General features: G+C 38.7%; 3 protein-coding genes across 3 annotated transcripts in view; 2 read left to right on the top strand and 1 right to left on the bottom strand.

Moving 5' to 3' along the window:
* Positions 1-21,812, top strand: part of LOC106086208 (aspartate--tRNA ligase, mitochondrial) — a 340,688-nt gene that overhangs the window by 304,840 nt on the left and 14,036 nt on the right. The window lies entirely within an intron of this gene.
* LOC106086210 (diacylglycerol O-acyltransferase 1) lies at positions 3,878-21,031 on the top strand. Its single transcript, XM_013250784.2, has 10 exons — positions 3,878-4,194; positions 4,297-4,425; positions 6,594-6,685; positions 6,792-6,844; positions 19,186-19,294; positions 19,360-19,509; positions 19,573-19,883; positions 19,950-20,116; positions 20,180-20,285; positions 20,350-21,031. Exons 1-10 carry the CDS (start codon positions 3,893-3,895, stop codon positions 20,584-20,586), a joined length of 1,656 nt encoding a protein of 551 aa, XP_013106238.1. The 5' UTR covers positions 3,878-3,892; the 3' UTR covers positions 20,587-21,031.
* On the bottom strand, positions 12,683-18,517 carry LOC106086209 (exportin-2). Its single transcript, XM_013250780.2, has 8 exons — positions 18,179-18,517; positions 17,905-18,056; positions 15,195-15,902; positions 14,642-15,125; positions 14,374-14,572; positions 14,050-14,310; positions 13,687-13,987; positions 12,683-13,632 (listed from the first exon to the last, which is right to left on the bottom strand). The coding sequence occupies exons 1-8, from the start codon at positions 18,261-18,263 to the stop codon at positions 12,904-12,906; spliced, it is 2,919 nt and encodes a 972-aa protein (XP_013106234.2). The 5' UTR covers positions 18,264-18,517; the 3' UTR covers positions 12,683-12,903.

Raw genomic sequence — 21,812 nt, 5'->3', positions numbered from 1 at the left:
CTCTACTTTGGAATAAAGCCATTAACAATATATTATTATCTCTGGAAGAAAAAGGTTAAAAGTGGCAGCGTATGCGGTTAGGGGAAAGTTTCCCAGCACTCTAAGCGATTTACTTCAGGAAGCTCTACGTGCAGCAGCTAAGTGAGCTACTGAAAGTGGTATAAGCGTAAATCCGTGCAAGACAGAAGCAGTTCTATTCAGCAGGAGACACAACTGTCTCCTTGGGAAAAGAGATTGTTTCATTTACATAAAGACCAAAATACCTGGGTGTTTTGCTGGACAGGAAATTGAACTTCAAACCAAACATTTTGGAAAGGGCACGAAAGCAACTCTTGCCCAAAACACCTGCAAGAGAGCCATTGGCAAAATTTGGTGGTATAGACCGCGCCTCATGCACTGGGTATATACTGCAGTTGTCAGACCTTTAATGCTATATGATGTTGTGGTCTGGTGGACGGCTCTTCAAAAATTCACCTACTGTTCAATACTCAACCGGATCCAAAGGATGACTTGTTTGTGCATCACAGCTGCACTGAGCACGACACCATCTACGATATCCCTGGCAATAGAAGTTACGTAGATTTACTGAAACAAATTTGTTAAAACAAACAGCAAACATGTTTGCTAAAAATACAGTTTTTGTCTGCTGAAAAGGGGAAAGCAGACATTACTGATGTTTCAGCAAACATTGGGCTGCTGCATTACCAAACATTTCTTACTGCTATTTTAACTAACAAAATCTGCTGTTTTGAGTACGCAAGTTTGCTGAAACAAAGTATGCTACATTTTATGGTTGCCTGTTAATTGTTTTGATAACTTTAGGCATTTTTTAGAATTTTTTTAGAAATTTTGTTGGAAGAGATGGTTTTAATTTGTGGAATATTACTGTAAAGAATAGTTCGCATTTTTTGTTATTGCACTACTAATGTGCGCATGACTGGCATGGCATTTTGTATCTAAATTTAAAGAAAAAAGGTTAAATATAACTTCAGTGATTATAAACATCCACTGAGACACACCTTTACATATGTGTTCTATTTTTTCTTCTAACATTTCCTTCATAATTAGGCATTTTCAGCAAACAAAAGACTTTTCAGCAGTAAGCCTGCTACTCTGAAATTGCAGTACTACTGCTGTAATAGTAGAACTACTGCTACAATAGCAGCAAAACTACCTGCTAATACTCAGCAGACGGTGTTTGCTATTTTCACCTAACTTTTTTCTATGAGTGTTCTATATGAATGGTTCCAAATTAGACGACTAGGTGGGCTTTGGGGTATTCTCTAAAGATCTAGAACTGGTCATATCGAAAAGGTTACACGACTACTGCAGTGTGTATTAAGCGGAGATCCTTGTAATTAAGGAAGTGGTGGAATGGCTAAAATGTAATGTCATAACGATGATTGGCATAAATATTTTCTCAGACAGCTAGGCAGCCATTAAATCTCTGGAGGACGTTTTTTTGCGCACAAAAACCGCCCTCGACTATCGCAGATCTCTCAACGACATGGTTGAACAGTTCGAAATTCACCTTTTCTGGATACTGGGCCACAGAGATATCCCATGGAATTGTAAAGCGGACGAACTTGCAAGACTAAGAACTACCATACACTTCCAGGGAAACTGGAATCTGTAGGCATGCCTCTTGCGACGTGTAAGCTAAGTTTTCAGGACCAGGCCCGAAGGACAACGAAAGATAGATGGTCACAAAGAGGAGGCTTTGAACAGTCGAAAACTATGTTGTCTTATCTAGACTTAAAGAGGACTACTGATTTGCTGTTATTGGCTAGAACAGACGTCTCAGTCATTGTGTCCGTCATCGGAAAACATGATGATAGATTGAAGGTTGCCAGTAACGACTCTTTGAGAAGCTGTGAGGACATCGAAGAAGAAGAGACTATAGAACACCCTTATGGCAGTAAGAAGGTTTTCCGCTTTAGGTTTTCATTTCTGAAAGAACCTGTCTGATTTAGCGGATGTGAACGTTCGCAAGTTTTTAGGCTTTTTTTCTTTTCTTCTTTTCCTGTGGTATCACAAAGGGCGAAAACGTCTAAGTGAGTCTGAGGGCAGACTTCCACTTAAATCTAACCTTACCTAAACTAATAGGAAGTATTTGGACAAAATTTCATTCCTAGCTTTATTCCTTCGTGCTTTCGACAGATGGACGGACATGGCTAAATCGACTTACAATGTCTAGACGATCAAGAATATATACTTTGTTGGATCTCCGATCAATATTTCGTTGTTTTTCAATCGGAATGACGAAAAAAGTTTACGCCCTATCCTATGGTGGAGGGTATAAAAATCTTGTAAGAAATTCTAGAACTTTTGAACGGATAAAGATATGTACACGAAACTCAACGTAGTCAATGTTGAGGTGTTTTCCATTAACTAAGAAAATCCTAGTGCGTCCAGAGACTGATTCTTGGGTTTTGAAATATGGTTCGAGCATGCCAATTTTTGAATTGCTTGCCATTCATGGGCCGACCGACTTGGTTCTTCTTTTAAAAATAAAATGATACCTTGACTAAAAGAATCAAGCCTATTGGCCCATAAATGACGGTTTTGTAAGCAATTCAAAATGTCACATGCTCGAGGTGACAAACTTTTAAGTCCCATAGATCAATCTCTGGACCCACTAGGGTCCCTAAGTCATGCATGCTTATCGAAAAACACCGCAACATTGACTATGTCAACATTCCATGGTGGTGGATATAAAAATAAATGTATGGTGATAAGCCTATTACTTTTGAAAGCAGGTGCAATTTTATGTCAAAGTCAATAAAATCCACTTTTCTTTGCCAAATGGTCATAAAATGTAAGGAATGTGATTTTTTATTGTTATAAAAATACAGTGGCTTATGAAATAAAAATATATTTTTTTTTAATTGGTAAAAAATTATTTTGTGTTACAAAAACAAGTAAAACTACTCTGTTCAAATTTCAGTGGAATTGGATAAAAAATAATGCTTTTATGGGCTTCAGACCCTTTATCGGGAGATCTGTCTATATGGCAGCTATATCTAAATATAGTCCGATCTGAACCATTTTTTGGGTCAGTTGTCGGGAAGCCTTAAAATAGTCACTGTTTCAAATTCCAGCAAAATCGAATGAAAAATAAAGTTTTATGGGCATTAGACCCTTTATCGGAAAATCGGTCTATATAGCAGCTATATCCAAATATGGTTCGTTTTGGCCCGTTCAAGAACTTAACCAGCGTGCATCAAAAAGACGTATCTGTGCCAAATGTCAGCTCAATATCTCAATTTTTGAAGGCTCTAGAGTGATTACAACAGACGGACGGACAGAAGGGTAGACGGACAGACACACGGACATCGTTAAATCGTCTTAGAACTTTACGACGATTCAAAATATATATACTTTGTAGAGTCGAAAATTGATATTCGATGTGTTGCAAACGGAATGACTAAATGAATATACCCCCCATCCTGCGATGGTGGGTATAATAAATGCTCTTAATAATGAATATATGAAATTTCATCAAAATCAGACAGACGTTAATAGGTCAAGCTCTTCATCAATATCATCGTGTGCATATGCGTGCATTGGCCAGTCAATTGGGCGTTAATTTCAGATAAAAGTGTTGACAACGAGCTTCACCAACTCGTTAATACCTAGCAATAGTGTCACGCATTTTTCTGATTTTCTGTTAATCTGAAATTTTTTTTTTATTACAACAATTTCTTTTTTATACATTATTTCTTCAACAACTTCCAACAAAACAACAACTTCCATTGCAAAACAATTAGCGTACAGTATAATACGTGTATCTGGCCTATTAGGTCTAGCATTACTGAATTTTGAAATAAATAAAAAAATTTTAAATCTTTTATCCCATTTCGATTTGTAGTTTTCCCCCTTTAAACCCAAAATGGCGACTAGACAACAAAATGGTCGCGTGGGGATAATCAAAAAATTACGACGCTCTGTCTCAGCTAGCGAGCATAGCATGAGTGAACTACGCAACCGAAAATCAACACAATATCTATTCGATCAACATGGTACACCCATAGATCTCAGACAATTTCGCAAGGTTCTCGACAAAGAGGACAATGGCAATAACAATAATAACTCGGAAAAAAAGACCAGATATCGAAGGACACAAAGTGTAACAAGAGCAGAGGAGATAACAACTAAATCGGAGAAACAACGACTGAAACAACCAGATAAATCGTAAGTGAAGAAATCTATGGTGATATGAAATTGTTTTCCTTTTGTTTTGCATAAGCAAAAAATTATTAATACACATTATATATGACATTTTGTTTATTACAGCTGTCATCGTCCCAGAGATTCATTGTTTTCATGGAGTTCTGGTTTTAGCAATTTTACCGGACTGGTAAACTGGGGATTTCTATTACTAACTATTGGTGGTTTCCGTCTGTGTTTAGAAAACTTGTTAAAGTGAGTTAATTTCTAATTAATCTATGATTTTAATTTTAAAATTTCCAATTACAAGTCAAACTAGTTAAAGCGTCCTAAGTTCGGCCGGGTCGAATCTTATATACCCTCCACCATGGATGACAATTGTCGAGTTTTTTTTTCCGGTATCTCTTTTTAGGCAAACAAAGGATAAAAGAAATATTGGGTTGCCCAAAAAGTAATTGCGGATTTTTCATATAGTCTGCGTTGACAAGTTTTTTCACAGCTTGTGACTCTGTAATCGCATTCTTTCTTCTGTCAGTTATCAGCTGTTACTTTTAGCTTGCTTTAGAAAAAAAGTATATTTGATTAAAGTTCATCTAAGTTTTATTAAAAATGCATTTACTTTCTTTTAAAAAATCCGCAATTACTTTTTGGGCAACCCAATAAATTGCTATGCTATTGGAGCTATATCAAGTTATGATCCAATTAGGACCATAATTGTATTGAATATTCCAGACCATAGTAGAAGTCATTATGTAAAATTTAAGCCAAAGCCATAAAGAAATGCGCCCTTTAGGAGCTGAAGAAGTAAAATAGGGAGATCAATTTAGAGGGGAGCTGTATCGGGCTATAGACCGATTCAGACCATATTTAACACGTATGTTAAAAAGGTCATGGGAGAAGACGTTGTATAAAATTTAAACCAAATCGGTTAGGAATTGCGCTCTCTAGTGGTTTAAAAAGTCAAGATCTATGATCGGTTTATATGCCAATTATATCAGGTTATTGACCGATCTTAACCATATTTGGCATAGTTGTTGGAAGTCATAACACACGTCACGCAAAATTTGAGCCAAATCGGATAAGAATTGCGCCATCAAGTGGCTTAAGATGTCGAGATCCAAGATCGGTTTATATAGCAGCTATATCAAAACATGGACTGATATGACCCATTTACAATCCCAACCGACCTACACGAAGAAGTATTTGTTCAAAATTTCAAGCAGCTAGCTTTATTCCTTCGAAAGTTAGCATGCTTTCGACAGACAGACGGACATGGCTAGATCAACTTAACATGTCATGACGACATGTATATACTTTATGAGGTCTTAGACGAATATTTCAAGGACTTGTATACAGAATGACGAAATTAATATACCCCATCCTATGGTGGAGGGTATAAAAATTCCAATTACAAGGAAAGGGACAATGAAATTTTCTCTAAAGACAAAATTTCTATGAAATTTTCTTTTAAGACAAAATTTCTATAAAGTTTTCTCTAAAGTCAAAATTTCTATGAAATCTGTTTTATAAACAAAATTTTACCTTACCTTATCGTTACATTATTTACTAATCTAATTATACCCTACACCATCACTGTGGGAACTCAGTGCATTTGTTTTTAGCACCCAGAAGGAGGAGCAATAGACCCAATCATAAGTATACGGATCGACTCAGAAACATTTTCTGATTTAGCTATTCGATTTAGCTATGACCGTCAGTCTGTCTGTGTGTTCATGTTAACTTGTGTATCAAGTACAGGTGGCAATATTCCGTCCGATCGTCTTAAAATTTGGAACAGGCATGTTTTTCGGCCTAGAGAGGAATTCTATTGAAATTGGAAAAAATCGATTCAGATTTGGATATATCTCCCATATATATCTTGCAATAAAGTGCTTATTTGTCAACCGATTCTCTCTAAATTTGGCAGGAAGGATTTTCTTATGACTCTTAATATTAATGGTGAATAATATTAAGAGTCATAATAGACATCGGTTCTGATTTCGATATAGCTGCCATATATGTATACCGCCCGATTTTCACTTCTTGAGCCACTGCGAGCACATTTATTGACGAATCTTGCTAATATTTTGTTCAATGCTTCCCTAGAAGACTACCACAATGTCTAAGAAGTTTTCTCAAATTCGGTTCAGATTTAGAAATAGCTTCCATATATATGTTCCTCCGATTTTAGATAATTTGCAATTGTGTTGTCATTTGATTTGTTTGAACATATGTTTGAATGAGATACGGTTTGCTTAATAACCCATCTCAATACATCTGGCGAGGTCCATCAAAATGGGTTCAGCATGAGATATAGCTTACACTTTGTACTTATATGGTAGGTGTAGGGTATTATACAGTCGGCGCCGCCCGACTTATGCACTTACTGATTTAATTTAAAATTTTATGATCAATTCTTCTAGATATGGAATTCGTATTAATCCCCTGGATTGGTATATATTTGTCAGTGGCAAAAATTCTTCAGAGGGTCATGGTTCTCTGTTTTTGATACTATGTAAGTTCTAATAACATAAATTTGCCAAATTTTAGTATGATTTTCATTTTATATTTGTTTTGAATCTTAATGCGTCTTTTCGTTCTTATTTCTATTTTCTTTTTAGACTCTTTTATACACATATCGATATGTTTACTGGTGGAAAAAGCCTTGGCTATGGTAAGTAGATAAAGGTGTTATTCACTATTTAATTTATTTGAAGACGATTTGCCATAAAACTGGACATTGCTGTCTAAAAAGAAAGCGAAATTGAAGGCGACTGTTGACAATTATTAATTATTTACATTAATTATGTTAAGGTTTAACGTGCTTACTGTATCTGCTGTATCTGTTATTCCGACGAAATTTTTTAGGGAAAATCAAGTTTAGAAAAAATTTTTTTTGCAAATTAAATTGCAATGAAAAATTCTATTCTATTCTTAATGTCAGAGATTTTAGAATGAGCGCAGAAGATCGAGGCGCTTGGAACGCTATTCTACGTTCGGCTAGTGGAACAAATGTTCTGTTGTGGCAGTGTGTTGTACACTAACGCACCAGCCCTTGCCGATGAAGGACTCCATCGTTTCAATCCGGTAAGTAAACTAAAAAAAAATTGGTATCGATTATTCGGTTGGGGTGCCTAAAGGACGCCCCACGCCCACAATCCTCCAAAAGGAATATAGACTAATCACGACAATATCGGCAATATAGTACTTAAAAGAATGGAATTTTGCGATAGAGCACAAAGAGAAAAGAAGTCTCACCGACTAGGGGGTCGCCCGTCAGCCATCCTTGCAGAATTCCAAAATGACTCAAGAGGTCGTAAACTGTAAAGCTTAGCGAAGGGAAGAGGTTTTCACCCATAATCCTACACCTTCTTCCACGTCATCGTGGGGCTTGGGCACAGCAGATGCTCAATCGTCTTAAACTACTCCTCATGCACAGACACAGACCCTGCAGAAATTCTCATCTTCCCGCGCCTATCGCCATGTCAGCGACCTGACCAGATTGCTCGTTCCGGGGAACCATGGCCACTGGGCCTAGGCAACACTGCAGCCTAGAATGTCAACCAACGACGAGTCAACACGTTCGTCGTAGTAGGGATCCATCGACCCACAAGTCTATGTGATTCCCTAATTCTAATAAGGAATTCAACAAAACCCCTGCCTTGATGCCCCCATTCGCGTATACAGAGGAACCCAAGGAAGGCGGGATACACAAATGCTCCCGTTGCGTCGCCAATATCACGTAGTCGTACCATGCCGACGTCCTTCCGCAGAACAAACGAATGACCGAAATCCAAAGAGATAACAGCACCTCAGCCTGTACCTTCTTCAAACTACCACGAAGACCAACCTTCTCGAGAGCCCGGTGCCACACCGGGTGCCTGGTAAAGATTGGCCAAATCACAGCAGTGTAAATCAAATGGACGGCTTCCGGCCTAGATAAGGTTGAATGGTCACCATAGGTGACTTCACTCGAATAATAATAGACACAGGCAGAATAAAGAATCAGAGCGGGGAGTGAAACGACTACCCCCCACGCAAGCTCGTATGTACATTCGCGGGTCTTAACGCAGTTTCCGTTGGAATCATGCACTTCCGTTCAAAAGTATAAGGAGACCTGCTGCGAGCTACCGGGCGCGTCCACAGGTTGCGGATAGTGGAATGCTCTATACAGAGTAGATGCAGCGGCAGTCGCGGACAATCAGCGGTAGCGAGCGGAGAGTCTCAGTGAGAGGCCGGGCGGCACCGGCTCTTGCTCAAATACTGAATACCTGTGATGCTCGATATGACAAGGCGATATTTTGGCGCCTTTAAATATTCAATGGCTAAACTGTTCCCGCAGCGATCGGTCCGGAACGAACTTGCTCACCTACAGCAGTTCGACGAGGATCGCCAGCTCCACATGAAAATGTGGCTACAACAACAACCATACTCTCAACGTAAATTCTGAGTTTTGAGGACGGGAGATCACTAGACCTCAGACATCTGCGAAAAGTCCTCTACCTCGTCTGGTAGTCTCTGATACATACCAATGTTGAGTGCGGCGGAGCAGACCCCAATCCAATTCTTGGCTCAATTTTGGAGCCATCGGTGAAGATCGAGGTCTTGTCCCCCTCAAACATTGCATTCGACTCTCTCGGGGATAGTCCTCAGTCTACCCGCCGCATCAAGGTTACGCTTAACATGCCTTGGTTAAGCGTAACCTTGGCGGCGCAGTTTCGAATATAGGCCCCAATGAGCTGCATATCCAGCATCGCCTCAAGAACTGCAGTGCCCCTGTGACTAGGAGGCAGGCCAATCTTTAGACCTTCCCGAACTCCCTCGTAGAAGTCCTCTTATCCTTCCTCAGCCCTCCATCATACCATAGGTCAGAATTGTTTTCACAATGGCCATATACACCCAATAAAACATTTTGGGGGTTACCCCTCGGCAGCATGTCTACCGCGTTGCTAAAAGAGTAGAGTGCATTTAGCCCGCGTTTAACTTTCTCGACGTTTGTTCTCCAGTTCAATTTCTAGTCAAGAATAACGCCCAGGTAATAAGTCTCCCGAGAGAGCGAAAGCTCTCCACTGCACTTCATGAAGGACCGGTCCCCTGAACTCGTCATAACTCCTCCTCTCCTGAACAACACCATCTCTGTTTACCTGGGGTTTATGCCAAGCCCATTGGCTCTTGCTCACTTCGACAGCTTCCTCAGCGCGCCCTGAAGGATATGCGTGACAGTAAAGAGAAAAGGGAGCGCCACTCTTGGGTGTTACAAACAAATGCCATCCAAATCATCATCTTGTGGATAGATATCCACCGCCCAGAAGCCTTAAGGTAGATCTACACGATCTAGAGCGTGAGGTTCAGCGCTACAAGAGAGAACCTCTAGATCAAGCGGCATATCAAGCGGGTCTAAACAACATTCATGCAGACACGGTAGCAGATGCGGTAATTGGCTACCGGGTGAATGTAGTCCTTGGAGAACGACCACCACCCATTGCACTCGAAGAAATCGACCTCCACCGGCAAACCAGAGTAGTTCTGGCTCAATTAGGTTCCGGCAGATGCAGCCGCCTCAATTCCCACAGAGCTAGGATGGATGCCGACGTGCAAGATGTATGTCCCGATTGTAACCAGGGACCGCACGATACACGTCACCTGTTTAACTGCCCGGCCAGACCCTCTCGACTCAGACCCAGATCACTGTGTACGCACCCCATCTTAATCGCAGAGTTCCTGGGTCTTGACACTCAACAGAATCAAGCAGACGAAAGATAGAACACAATAAACTGCTGCAACAGTAACAACAACAAACAATTGCACTATATTATAAAACCCTGTACCACATTTTGTGGCACCTTAAAAATAGATATGCGACCCTATAAAGTATATATTGGCTATGATGGCCGTGACATTTTTACTCAATCTAATCAATAGTTCCCATATAAACCAATTTCCCGATTTAACTTCCTTAACACTTTGAGAGGACACCGTTACGCAGCAATCCCATGGCTGCCGGTTGTACGTACCCGATTGACCCGATGAAGTCCTTACTTCATCGGTAAGGGCTGCCGCCTCATTGTACAACACACCGCTACAACAACAAACGTAACGCAGAGGCTAGTATGTCCGCCTATGACGAGAGCAACAGAAAAAAATTTTCAGTTGTGGTTTTTCGCCTCCTAATACTGGCGACATTTGTGAGGTACCATGCCATGCATAGAAGCTATGTAAAAACTTCTCCTCAAAGAGGTGTCGCACTGCTGTACACTTTGACCAGTATTTTTTATACCCTCCACCATAGGATAACACCTCGAAATATGCATCTAAGACCCCATAAAGTGTATATATTCTTGATCGTCATGACAAGTCGATCTAGCCATGTCCGTCAATCTGTCCGTTTGCCAGTCTGTCGAAACACGCTTACTTTCGAAGGAGCAAAGCTAGGCGCTTGCAATTTTGCACAAATACTTGTTATTAGTGTAGGTCGGTTAAGATTGTAAATGGACCATATCGGTCCATATTTTGATATAGCTGCCGTATAAACCGATCTTTGATCTAGACTTCTTGAGGGCGCAATTCTTATCCGATTTGGCTGAAATTTTACACGTAGTTTTTTGGTATCACTTCCGACAAATGTTCCAAGTATGGTCTAAATCGGTAGATAACCTGATAAAGCTGCCATGTAAACCGACCTTGGGTCTTGATTTCTAGACCTTCTAGAAGGCGCAATTCATATCCAATTTGGCTGAAATTTTGCATGGAGTGTTCTAGTATGACTCCCAATAACTGTGCCAAGTATAGTCTATATCAGTCGATAACCTGATATAGCAGCCATATAAACAGATCTCCCGATTAGACTTCTTGAGCCGCTAGAGGGCGTAATTCCTATCAGATTTGGCTGAAATTTTGCATGACGTATTTCGTTATGACTTCCAACAATTGAGTATGTTTGAAATCGGTTGATAACCTGATATAGCTGCCATATAAACCGTTCTAGGGTCTTGACTTCTTGATCTTCTAGAGGGCGTAATTCTTATCCGATTTGACAGAAATTTAGCACAAAGTGTTTTATTTTGATTTCCAACAACTGTGTCAACTATGGTCTAAATCAGTCTATATCCGGGCATAGCCGCCATATAAACCGATCTCCCGATTAGACTTCTTGGGCTTATAGAGGGTGCAATTCTTATCAAATACGGTTGAAACTTCACATATGTCGTTTTTGTATGACTTCCAAAAACTGTTTCAAGTATGGTCTGAATCGGTATATAACCTGATTTAGCTGCCATATAAACCGACTTCCCAGTTTGACTTTTTGAGCCTCTGGAGGGCGCAATTACTACTCGATTTGCATGAAATTTTGGAGGTGGTCTTTTTCTATGACTAGTGTCTCTCCATTTGAAAGTCATTCAAAGAACTTGACTAATGCGATCCATGGTGGAGGGTATATAAGATTCGTCCCGGCCAAACTTAGCAAGCTTTTACTTGTTTCGTATTATTTGGCATAGCTTATTTGCTATTAAAATTTGAAAGGAATCTTTTACAAATTTAATTCACACCTAGTTGATGGCCAAAAATTTCAAGTAATTTTTTTACCATAAATACAATGAGAGTACAACGCATCTAAAAATGTTCAAGATACAAAAATATTCGATTATGCCTATTTATTTAATAATGCACAACAATTGTGTGAACTGTGCGAAATTTCATTTTAGAGTTCAAGGTTTTGATGTGATAACGCATTTTTCAAAACAGTATATTTGCACCAATTGTTTTATCAGTTTGATTCGACTTTTTGTTGAATAAAAAGAAAGACAGACTTAAAATGAGTTAGGAAAAATAATATATGCAAACCAAAAAACCAAAGAGAAAATATTTCCAACGAAAAGACCAGTTGCCCTAAGCAATCAAATATTTCTAATATAGGTAATAAGTAGGCTCTGTTGTTAGCCAACATGGATAAAGTATGGTAAATAAAGCAAATTGACCCAACATCACATATCACTTGCACACCTCTAGAAGATTGCTATGGCAAATTCCCACATACTTTTTCATTAATTTTGCTTATTAGTCTTTTGCATGATATAATTCCAAAGACAATTTCATTTATGGAAAAAAATTTTTGATATTAACTCTTAACTTGACGATTTGGTTGTTGTTGTTGTAGCAATAAGTTGTACACTGAGGCGGCAGCCCTTGCCGGATCAATCCGGTACGTGCAACCGGCTGCCATGGGATTGTGACGATTTGGTGAACTGGTAATGCGGTTTTTTAGAATTAAATATTAAACTAATTCTTATCATTTCTAAATTTATGATTTCCTTTCTTATTGAGTACCAAAATTGATTCATTTTATATATAGCAATTCATTTTATATATAGCAATTCATTTTATATATAGCAATTCATTTTATAATGTCTCAATGAATGGACTTACCTTGAGATTTCTTGATAGAGTGTTCTTCATTTTGAGTAGCATTCTTTCCGAAGTATGTTTGTGTGTCTTGAGTTTGAAATCTTGAGACTTGATTATAACAAATTCGTTATGGTTTATTTAGACTTTCTATATTCATTACTTTTACAAAGTTGCTTACAAAAAGGCTTGACTACAAGTAGATAAAAAAGTACAAAAAATGATTTAATCGAGTAGTAGTTTGGTGAAAATCATAACAAAAAAAAATGAGTAAAACATCAAATATATTTAGGTAATTTAATAGAAACTTACAAAACAAATATTAAGCGAATCTTAAGCTATGCGCACTCCATACTGGTCACAATACTTTTGCAATGCCTGTTTGTGATTGTCGCCAATGGCCGTTACAAGCTGGGGTACTTCACCGGGACGTGTTTGTGCTAATTTGGCTAGAGAATCAGCCAAAAATTTGCGACCATCAGTTACTTCTGGTATGAGATCTTGCGTTTTAGGTTGTGCATAACTCAATTGAGAAAATGCTGCCTGATAACCAGTACTCTCATCGGGTTCTACGAAATTATCACCCTCCATGGTTGATTTATCGGGAGGCAATTCAAACAGTTCCACCAAAGCTTGCAAGAGTCTGGACCAATATTGGTTATAAGGTGGGGAGAGCATGGCAGGACATTCACACAGAAGTTTGGAAATACCGACAGCTACAATTTTACGTTCCAGTTCATTTGACACTTTTGCCATATCGGGTATGAAAACTCGATCTACCACCATACCAAACATATTGGCCTGAATTTGATCGATCAGTTCAACCAAAGAGGGACCACCAAGTTTGGCAGTGTAATAACAAAAGAATACTATAATTCCCTTAACATATTTTGTAGTTTTGGATAAAGACAAGCGCTGGAATAACAGTGCGAAAATTTGCCTCATGCTGGCTTCTAAGGCATTGGTAGGATAGTAAGCCAAGAGATTCTGTAGTAAATTAAAGCCTTCATGATCGTTGGCTTTAGAGGCTATCATTTTTTGGAAAATACCCAAAATCGCATTCTAGAAAAGAAATAACATATGTAAAAAATGTTGCATTAAATTTACTTTACTTACCAATTTATCCATGGTGGCTATTTGAGCTGAACCTTGTCTAATGAATGCGCACAATAGTCTTATCAAAGGTGTAACATTGCCCGAACGATCCCATAGCGGAGGAGCCAGTAAACAGGGAAACAAAGCCCAATAGGGTTCAGGTATGGGGCCTGATCCCTCACGTATTTCCAAAAGCAATGACAACATTTGGAATACATAAGGCATAAACTCCAATATATCTTGTTGCAGTATGCCTTGGAAAACTGGAAACAATACCTCTTCGAAGGAAGCAACGGCAGAAGCCTCGGTTTTGCAAACAATTCTAGCAAAAAAACATAAATTAATTAATGAAAATTGTTTTCATTGAAGGAAACTCGAACTTACTTTACTGCCAAGGATAAGGTTTCGAAGAGATAGTGATTGAAATGTGGTCTGGAGGGATTTTTGGCCACCATAGTTAAAATTTCGGTTAAACGTGGCAAAGCTATTGCCATAAATGGCATGGAATGCTCTTGCAGAGAATAGAAACTACGCATAATGGCCTTCATGACATATTCATTTTCAGCCGAGCCAGGCAGAGAAAGTGTGGCAAATAGGCCGCCCAACAAATCATTGGCCACCGGTGCCAAATGTTGAGGACCAATGCTGAAAATAGACATTTAGGAAAATTATTCAAATATTTTTCTAAACAAAATTAGCAGTACATACAGCAAAGCCCCATTGGGATCTTTCATGGTAAATATTCTCTCCAGAGAACAGGCTGCATAACTGTGCACCACAACACTTTCAGCGGGTAGATGACGTATTAAATGTGGCAAAGCTGCCAGCAAAGTTTGTTGACCCAACAAGCTGCGAAAAACCATAACGAATTTAAGGGCGGCAGATTTTACCACCGGTAGCTCATTCACTATTTATGGAAATTTAAATTCATTAAAATTCATTACAATTATCCATTATATGTTAGCTTGGCTGTTACCATTCGGCCTTTCCAACTCAGGCATTATATGTTGTGCACAAAACTGAGGCAATTGTACTAATTCTGAGGCCTGGGTAATACCATGTTTCTGTGTACCACCACGTGAAGCGAAAGAGGTGACCAAATATATGGCGGTGTCCTTGGCTCGCCAGTTAACAGCTGGGTTCTCCTTGTATTTTCCCAAGAGAATTTCCAAGTATTGACCGAAAATGCCGAAGATTTTTGCTTCAAAGTTCTGGGATAATGTTTTGACCAAATCACAGGCAGCACGCCGTCTAGTATCAATATCGGAGCCTTCAATATCACGGCGTATATATTCTTCAGGGCTATCCTCAAACAACTCTTCGTCCGATTGACGGAAATCTAAATTGGGAATGACTACCTTCTCACAAATGTTTGCCAAAATTTCAGGATTTTCAAATATTTTGCGATAATGCGAGCGTTCGGCAACTACCGAAAGAAATTGTAAGGCATTGGAAACCAACTGAAAATAAAAGAGACAACATCTTTAGTACTTTATCAGAAATGCCGTATAAATTGTACTACTACTTACCGCATCATATTTAGTCTGCATGCCTGTCTTGACCAACAATTCCCAAACCGCAGTTACAAATGTCTCCATATATGGAGCAAATTCCTCATCATACTTCTGTGCATACATGCCTATATTCTCACATACTTGTGAACGCAAATGCTCTAAAACTCCCGCATCTTCCTCATCGCCTGTATGCAAACACGGTATGTCTATGGTCAAGAGCTCATGGAAAGATTTCATCCAAGTGGCCATGTTATCTTCGAAAAACTCTGGCAAATCTTGGGAGTTCAATGAGAAGAATACTTTGCATACCAAAACCAAAGATCCATAGATCACTTTCAAGGCTTCCACATTATTCTCATGCACTTTGGTCAATTGCATGGTGGCTAAAAGCAAATCCGTTAGTGGCTTTGCCATGCGATCAAGAACGAGCTTTATTTCTTCCCATAAATTTTGTGATTTGAATTCATAGCGATAACGTTTGAAAAGGGAATGGGCTGTTTGTAGAACACCATTGATGACATTAAAGTCACCAGTGCCGAATTTCTCTACCATCTCATCGATAAGCTGAGGCCATTTCTTGGGGAAATCGTGCTTGCCTATAATGCTAACGGCATCGCTTAGTTGTTTCTGTAGGGCCGGTGGAGAACGCAACATTAGAGTAACAATCAAAGTTTTGATGGTATTACGATCGTCAATGTGGATTTTATCGGGCGTATCTGAGTCCTGGAAAAATCAAGGGTGGATATATGTTATTAGACGGCTAAGGGAAAGATAGTGAGAAAGTAAAAATGTAGTAAGAAAGAGATAAACAAAATATTGATAATGTCCCTGTGGTAACCTCGAAACTGTCAGAGTAATATGAGCATCATATGAAAGTTATTTGGGGTAGACAATGAATTCGGTTGCCAAATTTGGGACTAATTATGTGAGGTGTCGCTTATCCCAAAAGTTAAATATTTACCGATCGCGGCAGCATGGGACTCAATAGAAGTCTTTCGCCATCAGAAGACGGTCTATCTTCCGTTTGCTTGGTTCTTTTGAATATCCAGATCCAGGAACTCTGCGAATAAGGAGGAGGGTTCAAGAGGGATCTGGGTCTGAGTCGAGTGGGTCTGGCTGAGCAGTTAAACAGGTGACGTGTATTGGCACAATTGGGACATACATCTTGCCCGTCGGCATCAATCCTTGCTCTGTAGGAGTTGAGGCGGCTGCATCTGCCAGAATTGCGCCAGAACCACTCTGGTTTGCCAGGGGAGGCAAATTTCTTCAGGTGCAATTGGAGGCGATCGTTCTCGAAGAACTACATTCACCGGTAGCTATTTACCGTATTTGCTACCGTGTCTGCATGCATGTTGTCACGTTTGATATGCCGCTTGATCTCTTGTAGCGCTGAACCTCGCGCTCTAGATCATGTGTAGTGTGAAAATTAAAGCTGAAAATTGAGTGGCATATATCTTCAGAACTCTTGCAGCGAAAAAAGTGGCAAGTTCGCTGAGGTAAACGTTTAATCTATCGCAGATTTTATGAGATAGCTGTGACCACCCCACAGGCTGGAACATTGAGGTCCGAGCTTGCTCACCTACAGGAGCTTGACGAGGATCGCCACCTCTACATGAAAATGTGGCTACAACAACAGCAACATGGGTGAAGGCCTGATGTCATGATCTTACAATCGTCCGCATATGATACGATCTCTATGCCGTCTGGGGGGTGGTATGGAGGCTGGGCAAAGGTTAACCATTGCCGGAGATATCAAATCCGCCTTGGGGAACTTAATTTTTCACTCTACAGTGTTTCGACTTTGTATTCCTAAATTCCACATATTTGGTGAACACACAGATAGTTCGCGACCCAGCGTGTCAGGACTGGCCGACTTGGCGATATCTTCAAATAGTTTGGCATTGCTGACCGTGTCGAAGATTTTCGATAGATTCAGTGCCAAGAGGACCGTCCTACCACATGGCCTGAATTTATTGAAAATTGTGCTAGGCAGTCCAAAAAAATTTTCCAATGAGGCTCCCTCAAGCGCCCTGGCTACTGACGAGGGAAAGAGAGATCGGCCTGTGCAACCCCCCATTGCTCGGGTCCTGATCCAGATTTCAGAAGCGGGATCACTCTGCCCATTTTCCAGACATTCGTCGCCAAAATGGAATGAGATCCTGTCATCCCTTCTACCGGAGATTGCGAGGGACTCAATAGTAGACCACAACTTGTCCAAACGTGTAACTAAGTTACATTGTTCCATGGGTTCCAGCCACAAATTCCGCTAATATCTTTTTTTTTTTTTTTGAAAAATATCACTACTGGTTTCAATCGAACTTGCAGGAATACATCACTGATAAGCGCCGATCGTGCTACTGATTCAGCGAACACTCCCCTGTGGTAGGCTGAATGCTTTCTACGAAAATCGAATTGTGAGGTGGGCTGTTGCTGTAGTTTGTTTCTTTATCATTGGCCAAAGTATAATCAGTCCGCACTATGTATACCTTTAAAACGTATATTTATTTTATCCTTTGAATGTAAAGCTTAAGCGATTCGGTTTGAATGAGATAATCTCAGGAAAATGTTTAAAAGAATCGTTTAAAAAAACGATTTCGATAAATAACCAAGCCATCTACGGTGTTTTCTTTGTACTTTTTTTTTTTGATTCAAAATAAATCTTAACAAAGGAAATTCCCGCCAATATATTTGAAAACCAAGCCTGTAGTTGTAACATGAAACTTACCTCATTTATAGCCCAATTACGCTTAATATAATTTTTAAATGCAATGGAACCAGCCACTCGTATAGTCATGTCGACTTCAGCCTTATCAATCAAATTGAGCAAGAGGACAGCATAGTTTCGTTGCGTCTCAGTGGATTCCAGTAATTTCTCAGCTACAAAGCACAATCAAAAAGTGATTAACAAAAAAAGAATCTCATAAGCCTCGTGCTTAATTTAGGGAAATTTCAAAAAGAAATATCTATATATATACATATATATATGTATTATTACTTACCCGGTCTGCGAACATTGGGATCTGGACTCAAAGTTTGTTGTAAATAGCCGGCTAATAATTGCAAATTCTCATTATTCACTTCCATTATGAAATGCTTGTGACAGTGTGCCTAGTAGACTGAATGAGCGTCACTTGTTCCGTTTCGATTTTCTGTTGGCCGACAAAATTTTGTACACTTACAAATTAATCACAATGCAGAATACAGATAAATTGAACAACAAGAATACTAAACAATTCTTTAATTATTTCTAATTTTTGCGAATAACTTTCACAGTTTCCTCCTTTTCTTAAGATAACGGGAGATGCGGCAAAGAAAAGCAAATGCAAAATTAAATTGATGCCTCAATTTCGCGAGCCGTGACAAACATTCATATACCGATTACTAAACGCTAGCTAACTCGATTGTAGCAGCTGGGTGTAATTAGTAAAACGTAACGTTGAACTGTAATCGTGTATACACTGAATGACACAGAACTTAAATACTAGACACAGTGGGATCTTTGGTGTAAAGGTCATACAATGTAGATGTTGCGATTATATTTTATTAAACAATAAAATCGTTATGATAGCATAATAATTTCATTAAAATTGTGTCATAAATGGACTGAATGGAATCAGCAAGTATTATTGCTTTAAAATATGTTGTCTAAAAACAGCCAAAAGCTTGTTAATGGCTCTATAACACTGCGTGTATTTGTCTTATGACGTGTCAAATTTAGCACATGTAGAGTTATACATGTCGTGTGATACAAACAAAACTAACATATGAAAACCACTTTTCAAAATAGCACATTTAACACAATTTTTTTTAATTTTTGTCAGTACTTGGCATTGTGGATGTCAACTAGTTCTCTTTTTACATACATTCTTTGTTTACAATTTCTTCTATTTGATGACATTTTCAATCGGCAGATTTGACATCCTTAATGCTGTTCAATTAATTAATTTTAGGTCTTTTAACACAATTAAACGCTAAATTAATTATTTTCATTATTCCTCATTTTCAGGAAATTATATCTGAAGGTTTGGGAATGTTTATGCAAGTTACAAACATCATAGTGGTTGTAGTACTACCAGTGGTTATAATGCATTTGAAGAGTCATCTATTCGGTTTAAGTAAGTTTATTTGGATTGATTTTTCTCGAAAGAAGCATTTAACAAAATCTTGCAATTAACTGTAGTGGGCGCATTAACTGTGTGTTTTTTCTACTCAATATTGTTTCTGAAGTTATGGAGTTATGTTCAGGTGAACATGTGGTGTCGTGAAACCTATTATAGTAGACAATATAACCCCAGAGTACGACGTCCCAGTTTAACATTGGCCGAATTGAGTAAGCCCTTTGAAGTGTAACTTATTTCTTATTATTTAATTACATGCTATATTTTTACTATAGAAAATGGACATTTAGATGATGAAGAAAAGGATGAGGATATACCGGTCTTGGTGCAGTATCCAGATAATTTATGCTATAATGACTTAATCTATTTCCTGGCAGCACCCACACTTTGCTACGAATTAAACTTTCCACGCACCAATCGCATACGGAAACGTTTTCTTTTCAAACGTCTGCTAGAAGTGGTATTTGGCATCAATGTGGTTTTGGCTCTATTCCAACAGTGGATAATACCATCGGTGAAAAATTCTTTAATACCTTTTTCCAACATGGAAATTGGCTTGGCAACTGAGCGATTACTGAAATTGGCTGTGAGTATAGGATTTGAGGTTTACTTTGTGTGGCTATAGATTTTTTATCATATTTTCTTTTTGTAGCTGCCCAATCACTTGGTATGGCTGTGTTTCTTCTATCTAACTTTCCATTCGCTATTGAACGCCATTGGTGAAGTTATGCATTTTGCCGATCGTAACTTTTACAATGATTGGTGGAACTCAAATAATATTGATACGTTTTGGAGAACATGGAATATGCCAGTTCATAGGTACAATTAAAATTTGAAATATTTTTGTATTCAAAGAAAAACTCAATACATCATTTCCTAAAGGTGGTGCGTACGCCATTTATACATTCCTGTGGTAAAAATGGGTTATTCTTCGCGACAAGCCTCTACCATTGTTTTTATGATTAGTGCATTTTTCCACGAATATTTGGTAAGATCGCTCAATTATTTTCTAACTGGTATTAAAATAAATTTTGTTTTTTTTTATATTTCAGGTTTCCGTTCCTCTACAAACCTATAAAATTTGGGCTTTTCTGGGTATGATGGGTCAAATTCCTTTGTCGGCTATATCAAAATCGGTAGAGCGAACCTTGGGGCCTCGCATGGGTAACATCACTGTATGGGCTTCGATTATTTTAGGGCAACCGCTTTGTATTATGATGTACTATCATGACTATGTAATAACACATTTTTCCAATTCCTTAAATGGTACCGTTCGTGGGCATATGTAAACTGCTTGTTTGGGGACATGTTTAAAATGCCCGTTTGGGGACATGTTTAAAATGTCCGTTTGGGGACATGTTTAAAATGTCCTTTTAGGGACATTTGTTTGAAAAAAAATGAACTACTTTGTTTGCCGGTACTTAGAGGGGAAAATATTTAACATTCTGCCCAAATGTATGTGCAGATTACTCTGTTTTTTAATGACACATTTTAGCTATATACGATTGCATTTAAATTATTTTTATTAAGTGCTGAAATTATAAGCAAAATCATAGGTTATATATGATTGATGCCTGGCCGCAGGTGCGGTTGTAAAAACTTCAAAAATGAATTAAAAATAAGAGCTAGAATTTACTACAAATAATATCTAGATTGTTTGAACTTTTTGTACAAAATATTTTTTAAAAACTTATTGAGATCGAAATATATTGTAAATATATATACACTGAAAAATGAGTTTCCTTAATTTTTTCAAATATATGTTAAAATTAGTGGTCAAATGGAGGGATCGAGCGAAGGCGGGAAACCCGAACCACTCGCTGCCCATAGCGAAACAATTAAAGGTGGTGTCATTTGTACAACAACTACAAATCATATGGTGCAATCCGCCATCAAGCTGATCGTCGTTTTGCCAACACACACAAACAAATTTGTGTGAGTGTGTGAATATGTGTGCGTTCATCAGCGAAGAATATGCGTGAAAGAAGATAACAACAAAGAGAATGCAAACAAAAATCTAACATTTTAATACCGTCAAACCCGGCCGGCTGTTAACAGCTGTGCGCGTAAGACCACCTTTTTAAATCCACCTTGATCGCTGTCTTAGGACTACAGGCCAATTAGTCTCTCGGCTTAACCCTTTTTCCATGGCGAAAAATAAAGGTGGTTTAATTTGTACAACAACCACAACCGCAATCCGCCATCTTATCATCAAGCTGATCGACGTTTTACCAACAAGCACAAAGAAATTTGTATGCGTTTGTGTGTACGTGTGCGTACATAAGCAGAGAATATGCGAGAAAGAAGATAACAACGAAGAGAATGCAAACAAATCTTCATCTTAATACCGTCAAACCTGGCTATTAACAGCTGTTCGAGTGAGACAACCTTCATAAATCCGCCTTGGGAGACTAATTGGCATGTAGTCCTTAGGCAGCGATAAAGGTGGCGAACTATAATTGTTTTGCCCTGAAATAAATGTTAAGCCAAGCGATCAGCCGACATAATTTTTTTT

The sequence above is a fragment of the Stomoxys calcitrans genome, chromosome 3, assembly GCF_963082655.1.
Source record: "Stomoxys calcitrans chromosome 3, idStoCalc2.1, whole genome shotgun sequence".
NCBI classification, from domain to species: domain Eukaryota; kingdom Metazoa; phylum Arthropoda; class Insecta; order Diptera; family Muscidae; genus Stomoxys; species Stomoxys calcitrans.
Note: the sequence above shows the minus strand (reverse complement) of the source record. Positions and strands in the feature narration are given on the sequence as shown.